Source organism: Pogona vitticeps, chromosome 11 (assembly GCF_051106095.1).
Source record: "Pogona vitticeps strain Pit_001003342236 chromosome 11, PviZW2.1, whole genome shotgun sequence".
Classification (NCBI taxonomy): domain Eukaryota; kingdom Metazoa; phylum Chordata; class Lepidosauria; order Squamata; family Agamidae; genus Pogona; species Pogona vitticeps.
Genome location: NC_135793.1, coordinates 13,051,396 through 13,060,733, shown reverse-complemented (window position 1 = coordinate 13,060,733; position 9,338 = coordinate 13,051,396). Strand labels below are relative to the sequence as shown.

At 40.8% G+C, this 9,338-nt stretch overlaps 1 protein-coding gene across 1 annotated transcript in view; it reads right to left on the bottom strand.

Moving 5' to 3' along the window:
• Nucleotides 1-798: 798 nt before the first annotated feature.
• Nucleotides 799-9,338, bottom strand: part of LOC140702331 (uncharacterized) — a 198,015-nt gene continuing 189,475 nt past the window's right edge. Inside the window, exon 2 of the mRNA XM_078380633.1 lies at nucleotides 799-5,769. Within this exon, the coding sequence (XP_078236759.1) occupies nucleotides 3,639-5,594 (1,956 nt within the window). The 5' untranslated portion in view covers nucleotides 5,595-5,769 and the 3' untranslated portion in view covers nucleotides 799-3,638. The remainder of the gene's footprint in view (nucleotides 5,770-9,338) is intronic.

The following is a 9,338-nucleotide window of genomic DNA, read 5'->3' as shown; positions in this document are numbered from 1 at the left end:
TGAATTTGGACTCATTCAGCCCATTTTAGCATGTGCAAACTCCTGATTGCTCTCTGTCCAGGCTTACACGTGTTTTTGGACCCGTGTTTGCTCACATGGTGGCAGCTGCGCGATGGACCACGTGCTGGGTTTTGTAGTACCTCAGGATGACCAATCTTTGTTCTATCTAGCAGCTTGAGTGACTCTGATCCACAAGCTAAGTTTTGATTGCAGTGGGACACTGATGCTTTAAGGAGCTAAGTGCTTCCCTGAGTGTGAACAGTAGCTTCCTAGGAAACGCTGTTTGCCAGCAATTAGGCTGTGGTGAGAGGTGTTAAATCTTCAGGCTGTGGTAATGTGTGTTAGAATCTGGGGTGCTCTTTTAAGAAAGAGATTCCCAGTGGGACAAGCAAACTGTTAGGAAACAATTGGATTTAATCAGTAGGCATGTGCAGGTTGTTACAACATTGTAGTGAAGTAATTCTAAGATGCATGTCCTTTATTTTTGGAGTGCTGGCTCAGGTCATGCCTAAGATTTTAGGATCTGTCAGGGATGACCCTACTTCTGCAATAGCGCCCAAGTTGAACAGGTCATTTCACAATCTTAGGATTGCATAAATGACTCTGGCTACCTTGTTCTGGAACTTGCATCCAGCTTGTTTTGGCCTAAGTGTACTCCTATAATCTTAGGATTTGCCGGAGTACCTAGCTGCATCTGGCTTGGCCTAGAGTCATGCCCTATGATCCTAGTGTATCTATCTGCACCCAGCTCAGTCATTGATCATCTCTGTAACTTTAGGGTTCACAGAGTGGTCACAGTTTTTCTTTTCTCTTCCTTTTGGATTTTTCAGTATTTTGGTTTTGGCATCTGTCTGTCCTCTCACAGATCTTACGATCACAGAGTGACAGCAGTTGGTCAAAGGTGCAGAGAAGATTTTTAATTTTATTTTGGTTTTGGCAGCTGTCTGTCCCCTTTGCATATCTTAGGATAGCAGAGTGACAGCAGTTGGTCAAAGGTGCAGAGAAGATTTTTAATTTTATTTTGGTTTGGCAGCTGTTTGTCCTCTCGCCTATCTTAGGATAGCAGAGTGACAGCAGTTGGTCAAAGGTGCAGAGGAGATTTTTAATTTTATTTTGGTTTGGCATCTGTCTGTCCTCTCACAGATCTTAGGATCACAGAGTGACAGCAGTTGGTCAAAGGTGCAGAGAAGATTTTTAATTTTATTTTGGTTTTGGCAGCTGTCTGTCCCCTTTGCATATCCTAGGATAGCAGAGTGACAGCAGTTGGTCGAAGGTGCAGAGGAGATTTTTAAATTTTTTTTCTTTCTTGGAGTTTTGTTTGTTTTTATTGCTGACCTAGCCTAGGCTAGATTGCCAGCAGAATATGGGGGAGCAAGAACAGTCGGCAACTGTGGACAGAATCTTGGAAGTGGCTTCGGAATTTTTCGAGCAAGCCAAGCAGAAAATTCGGGAAAGAGATTCGCTTATAGAACATCGGTACCAGGAAAACTTACTTTTAAAACGTTTTTTAAGCACAGAACCTGGCTTGATGCAAAGGTTTTTCCAAGCTCAGCAGGGTTCATTTGGGGATTACTGCAATGAGACGCTCCAGACAATTGGGAGCGGTCCTGAGATGCAAGATGCTTGTGTGGAAAGAGTTAACGAGGCCCAGTGGAATTCTAATGAGCATTCCAGAGGAGACAGCAATTTATCACCCGTCCAAACAAAGGATTCAGAGGCCCTGGAGTCGCGCGCAGAGAAAGGAATGCAGGAGAAAAAGATATCGCTTCGCCGAGCTGTTTCCGTGGAGGAATTAGCATCGGACGACGCAAGGGAAAACTGCAGTGCTCCAGAGAATTTCAGTGCATTGGGATGCAGCCCAGCACCACCTGTAGCGAACACGGGTTCGAAAACACACGTGTAAGCTTGGACAGAGAGCAATCAGGAGTTTGAACATGCTAAAATGAGCTGAAAGAGTCCAATTCAGCCAGCCATGCTACAACACTCCTTCTCGCAGGTCTGCCCACATAAGAACACCCTGGTACTCTCAGATATTATTGTAAAAAGGTCAAGTGGGCTTTGTAGTCCTTAGACTTAACTTGCACCACTGACAGGACTCTAAGTAAGCTAGGCCGAGGCAGCACTCTCAGATGACCCTATGACAAGTGTACTGTTCAGGAAACCAAATGAGTTTTATAATCTTTATTTTATTAAAGAAAAAGCATGTTATTAAGTATCAGAGCCAAATTAAACCAAAACAAATAAACTAGCATTGTGCTGTTTAGTTACAAAGATGTAGTGAGGCAAAGAAAACATGAAAAATAGAAAAGTATTCAAAAACCTTATTAAAAATACAAAAAGACATTAAAAAGAATCAAAACAGTTCCAGTCCAGGAAATCATTAGTAAAAACAAAATTATCCAAGTAGGTTATGAAAAGGCTATAGTCCTCAGTGATCCTATAGAATAAAAACCCCTAAACAAAAGTAAAAATCCATTATATGTCCCATAGTCCTTAGAAAAGAAAAATCCAGTAAATATACCATAGTCCTTACAAAATTACAAGAGCATAGTCCATATGGAGTATTCCAAGAAAAGAAGTCCATAAAGAATATTCCATAGAACAGTCCGTAGAAAATAGTCCATGCATAGTCCTTAGGAAAAATCCCATAAGTCCAAAAGTAATCCAGCAAATCATAGAAACCAGTCCATGTAGGTAGGCCACCAAACTCTCTCTAAAGACATCAGGGTAAGTCCCAAATGGCTGAAGTGTAGGTCACGAATCACTGAAAGGTCGGTCTTGGAAAGACAAAGTCTATAGAGAAAAAGTTCCTTTTTCAAGAGTAACTGGCAAGGGCTTAATGCACCTTCCCACGATGTCATCCAATCAGAGTTCGTTACTAGGCAAACAGTCCTGTTACATCACATGAATTCTTTCTCATACACAGCAGATGTTATTTGGGTTACGGTGGTTTATCAAAGAGTCACAACAATTCCCATCTATCTAATCACACAGAGTCCTTCTCAGGCCTTCAGAATAACATTCTCTCTGCTCGCCTAGAAAACAATTTGTCAGCATAGCACAGATACTATATACAAAGAAACAAAATGGAACCTCTCTGGCTCACTTCATAATTACAAAACCCATATGCCTTAAAAGATTTTAACTTAAAAACCCATCTCATCACAAGCCCCCTGAAGATTAACAAAATTCCTAAACAATTTAAGTTTTAATTTTGATAACTGAATAAGATGAGATGTCATAATTAAGCATTAACAAAATAGAGAAAGATATTAACATGAGCATAAAGTTATACATTTCAAATATGATTCTAAAATAGCAAAACAATTGATACATAAGAACTATTATAATGACAGTATTTACCATACATGAGAGAAATTTGCCTTAGACACTTCTACTAGTCTGAAAAACAGAAGAATAAACAAGTTAGTATACTTAAACAAATACATCACTCTGCATATGCTCAGATAATACTCTAGCCATCAAACAGTAAAATAATGAAACCAGGGTTAACATCATAATAACTTGTTAAACCAAAATACTGATATGTAGTAATAATAGATAAAACACTCTATGTATGCTCAGGAACATAGTCATACAGAATACCAAGAAAATTAAACATCAGAGCTTTATCAATTCTAGCCATTTTCTCCCCTTGCATCTGCACTAAACATTTGAGATAAGCAGTGAGGAATTAAAGCCTCCTTTCTAAGTAGATGTTTAACATCAAAATTATATTTTTGCAATCTGAAATACCACTGCATTAATCTTAGGCTTCGATGTCTCTGCTTCTCTAAGAATGACAAAGCATTTTGGTCTGCTTGAATTGGATCAGGGCTGTAAATTACAAGGTTGTCTACATAGCCAATCACATAATATAAATCACCAAACAATTCATCAACCAATTTCTGAAAAGTAACATAGGTATTTTCCATTCCAGGTGCTAGTTTTCTGAGTTGGTAAATTCCCTGAGGGCAATTAAATGATGTATAAGGGCGATGTTCCTCTTTAATTAAAATGTGATAAAGCCCTCCTTTTATTCCAATCACAGAAATATAATCAGCGTTTGCAACAATTTCTGCCAACATCTCAACATTGATTGTAATAAAATGATTCACCTCATTAGTTTCTCCCGGTGAATTAGAGAAGACGTTTTGGTGATTAACTAACACAGGCTCCAATATCTGTCCTGGGCCAAATTGATCAATGTCTTCACCCCTGAATACCTGTATTGCTGAATTAGCTGTGCTATCAGGTTTGGTCACAAGAGGCCGCTGTTGCATCAAAGTTCCCTCGGGAGTACTCTGCATAGCCTCAGAAACAGTATCAGCATTCTCACCACTTCCTTGGAAAATAGGCTGTTGAAAATAAGAATGGTCCCAAACCTCTGCTTTTCTTTCTAAAGATCTTTCTGAGAAGATTAACTGTGGTACTGGGCCAAATCTTTCAGATATGATTTCAGTCTCTGGAGAAACATCAGTACTTTGTAATCCCAAAAAGTTAGTGCTTCCCCCTTCATTGGTTGTGTTATAAACAGTCTCACAATCTGACAGGTTCAAATGCAGCTTTCTATCTTTAATCAAGTTTACAGAGTCATTTGTACTATTGCAACAATGTGAAAGTTCATGCTGCAAGACCGCTCCACTATCACCTCCTATGGCACTTGGCAAAGACTCTGAGAAAACCTTCACTCCTCCAGCTTTCTCAGCTGACTTTTCCGGTACCTTGAGTAGGCCACCCCCTTGGTATAATTCTTTACTTCCGAACTGCCATGAAGTACACGGGGTCTCTGCCAACCTAACAGTGTCTGATTTCGCTGTTCCCTCTGGGCTAAGAGAAGGGGGGTTGTTTGAGATCTGACATGCATCAAGATCTGCTGACACAAGTCCTAGCGAAGAGTTAAGCTGAGTCTCTATTTCATCATCCCGGTATTCCACTCCCTCATGAACTGCTGTTGCTTCTAAGCTCTCAGTCCCAGCAATTGCTTTATTACTTTGGAAAATCCCTTGCTCTCCTTCTTCTAGCAAACCCATAGTCTCCTCCCGAATTATTTCAGAACTTCTCACCTGTCCTGTGCTCTGGAAAAGAGCTGAGGTTGGTGCTGAGCTGAATTCCAATGCACTGCAATTCTCTGGAGCACTGCAGTTTTCCCTTGCGTTGTCCGATGTTAATTTCCTCAAGGACACAGCTTCTCGGGGAACTTTCTCCTGCATTCCTTCCTCTGCGCGTGTCTCCAGGGCCTGTGAATCCTCTGTTTGGACGGGCGATGAATCGCTGTCTTCTCTGGAATGCTCCTTAGCATTCCACTGGGCCTCGTTAACTCTTTCCACACAAGCATCTTGCATCTCAGGGTTGCTCCCAATTGTTTGGAGCGTCTCATTGCAGTAATCCCCAAAGGAACCCTGCTGAACTTGGAAAAACCTTTGCATCAAGCCAGGTTCTGTGCTTAAAAAATGTTTTAGAAACATGTTTTCATGGTAAAGCTCCCGTATCAGACAATCTCTTTCCCTAATTTTCTGCTTGGCTTGCTCGAAAAATCCCGAAGCCACTTCCAAGAGTATATCCACGGTTTTCGACTGGTTTTGCTCCTCCATTTCTGCTGGCAATCTAGCCTTGGCTAGGTCAGCAAACAAAACTTCTAATAATAGAAATGAAAATTTAAAAATCTCCTCTGCACTTCTGACCAACTGCTGTCCCTTCTGCTATCCTAAGATAGGCGAGAGAACAAACAGCTGCCAAACCAAAATAAAATTAAAAATCTCTTCTGCACTTCTGACCAACGGCTATCCCTTCTGTGACCCTAAGATCTGTGAGAAGACAGACAGCTGCCAAACCAAAATACTGAAAAATCCAAAAGAAAGAGAAAAGAAAAACTGTGATCACTCTGTGAACCCTAAAGTTACAGAGATGATCCTTGACTGAACTGGGTGCAGATAGATACCTCTAAGATCATAGGGCATGACTCTAGGCCAAGCCAGATGCAACTAGGTACTCCTGCCAGATCCTAAGATCGTAGTGGGGAGACCCAGAGCTAGTCTGGAACACGGCCAGGTGCTCCGGCAAATCCTAAGATTATAGGAGTACGCTTAGGCCAAAAAAAAAAAAAAACCTGGATGCAAGTCCCAAAACAATGTAGCCAGAACAAAGTGGCCAGAGTCATTTATGCAATCCTAAGATTGTGAAATGACCTGCTCAACTTGGGTGCAAGCACTCCAAAAATAAAGGACATGCAACTTGGAATTTCTTCACTACAACGTTGTAACAACCTGCACATGCCTACTGATTAAATCCAATTGTTTCCTAACAGTTTGCTTGTCCCACTGGGAATCTCTTTCTTAAAAGAGCACCCCAGATTCTAACACACATTACCACAGCCTGAAGATTTAACACCTCTCACCATAGCCTTTAGATCTAACTGCTGGCAAACAGCGTTTCCTAGGAAATTACTGTTTACACCCAGGGAAGCACCTAGCTCCTTGAAGCCTCAGTGTCCCACTGCAATCAAAACTTAGCTTGTGGATCAGAGTCACTCAAGCTGTTAGATAGAACAAAAATTTGGTCATCCTGAGGTACTACAAAACCCAGCACGTGGTCCATCCCGCAGCTGCCACCATGTAGCGAACACGGGTTCGAAAACACACGTGTAAGCTTGGACAGAGAGCAATCAGGAGTTTGAACATGCTAAAATGAGCTGAAAGAGTCCAATTCAGCCAGCCATGCTACAACACTCCTTCTCGCAGGTCTGCCCACATAAGAACACCCTGGTACTCTCAGATATTATTGTAAAAAGGTCAAGTGGGCTTTGTAGTCCTTAGACTTAACTTGCACCACTGACAGGACTCTAAGTAAGCTAGGCCGAGGCAGCACTCTCAGATGACCCTATGACAAGTGTACTGTTCAGGAAACCAAATGAGTTTTATAATCTTTATTTTATTAAAGAAAAAGCATGTTATTAAGTATCAGAGCCAAATTAAACCAAAACAAATAAACTAGCATTGTGCTGTTTAGTTACAAAGATGTAGTGAGGCAAAGAAAACATGAAAAATAGAAAAGTATTCAAAAACCTTATTAAAAATACAAAAAGACATTAAAAAGAATCAAAACAGTTCCAGTCCAGGAAATCATTAGTAAAAACAAAATTATCCAAGTAGGTTATGAAAAGGCTATAGTCCTCAGTGATCCTATAGAATAAAAACCCCTAAACAAAAGTAAAAATCCATTATATGTCCCATAGTCCTTAGAAAAGAAAAATCCAGTAAATATACCATAGTCCTTACAAAATTACAAGAGCATAGTCCATATGGAGTATTCCAAGAAAAGAAGTCCATAAAGAATATTCCATAGAACAGTCCATAGAAAATAGTCCATGCATAGTCCTTAGGAAAAATCCCATAAGTCCAAAAGTAATCCAGCAAATCATAGAAACCAGTCCATGTAGGTAGGCCACCAAACTCTCTCTAAAGACATCAGGGTAAGTCCCAAATGGCTGAAGTGTAGGTCACGAATCACTGAAAGGTCGGTCTTGGAAAGACAAAGTCTATAGAGAAAAAGTTCCTTTTTCAAGAGTAACTGGCAAGGGCTTAATGCACCTTCCCACGATGTCATCCAATCAGAGTTCGTTACTAGGCAAACAGTCCTGTTACATCACATGAATTCTTTCTCATACACAGCAGATGTTATTTGGGTTACGGTGGTTTATCAAAGAGTCACAACAATTCCCATCTATCTAATCACACAGAGTCCTTCTCAGGCCTTCAGAATAACATTCTCTCTGCTCGCCTAGAAAACAATTTGTCAGCATAGCACAGATACTATATACAAAGAAACAAAATGGAACCTCTCTGGCTCACTTCATAATTACAAAACCCATATGCCTTAAAAGATTTTAACTTAAAAACCCATCTCATCACACCACCCTCAGCTCTTTTTCAGAGCACAGGACAGGTGAGAAGCTCTGAAATAATTCAGGATGAGACTATGGGTTTGCCAGAAGAGAGAGAGCAAGGGATTTTCCAAAACATTCAAGCAATTGCTGTGACTGAAAGCTTAGAAACAACAGCAGTTCAAGGGGGAGTGAAATACCGAGATGATGATATGGAGACTCAGCTTAATTCTTTGCCAGGACTTGTGTCAGCAGATCTTGATGCATGTCAGATCTCAAACAACCCCCCTTCTCTTAGCCCAGAGGGAACAGTGAAATCAGACACTGTTAGGTTGGCAGGGACCCCATGTACTTCATGGCAGTTTGGGAGTAATGAGATTTACCAGGGGGGTGGCCTACTCAGTGTACCGGAGCAGTCTGCTGAGAAGGCTGGAGGAGTGAAGGTTTTCTCAGAGTCATTGCCAAGTGCCATAGTAGTTGATAGTGGAGCGGTTTTGCAGCATGGACTTTCACATTGTTTCAATAGTACAAGTGAATGTGGAGCTAATTCTGTAAGCTTGCTTAAAGATAGAAAGCTGCATTTGAACCTGTCAGATTGCGAGACTGTTTCTAACACAACCAATGAAGGGGGAAGCGCTAACTTTTTGGGATTACAAAGTACTGATGTTTCTCCAGAGACTGAAATCATATCTGGAAACTTTGGCCCAGTACCACAGTTAAACTTCTCAGAGAGATCTTTAGAAAGAAAAGTAGAGGTTTGGGACCATACTTATTTTCAACAGCCTATTCTCCAAGGAAGTGGTGAGAATGCTGATACTGTTTCTGAGGCTATGCAGAGTACTCCCGAGGGAACTTTGATGCAACAGCGGCCTCTTGTGACCAAACCTGATAGCACAGCTAATTCAGCAATACAGGTATTCAGGGGTGTGGCATTTCTGGACCAAGGCGTGGAAGGCATTGATCAATTTAGCCCAGGACATATATTGGAGTCTGTGTTAGCTAATCACCAAAACGTCTTCTCGAATTCACCGGGAGAAACTAATGTGGTGAAACATTTTATTACAGTCAATGATGGTTTGACTGCTGTTTCTGTTCCTATGGACCTAGAAGGGACTAAGGGCAATTTAGTGTCTGGAACTGTTGAAAGTCTTATTTCACAAGGAGTGATTGAACCATGTAGAACAGCTGTATTCAATACTATTTCAGTGTGTCAAGGAAAACAGGATGGTCACAAAGTGGAATTAGATTTTAGCCAGTTAAATAAGTTCACGGAGACTGAGACAATTCCTATAATCAATGTTGAGACGTTGGTAGAAATTGTTGCAAACACTGAATACATTTCTGTGGTTGGAATAAAAGGAGGTCTTTATCAGATTTTAATTAAAGAGGAACATCGCCCTTATACATCATTTACTTGCCCTCAGGGAATTTACCAACTCAGAAAACTAGCACCTGG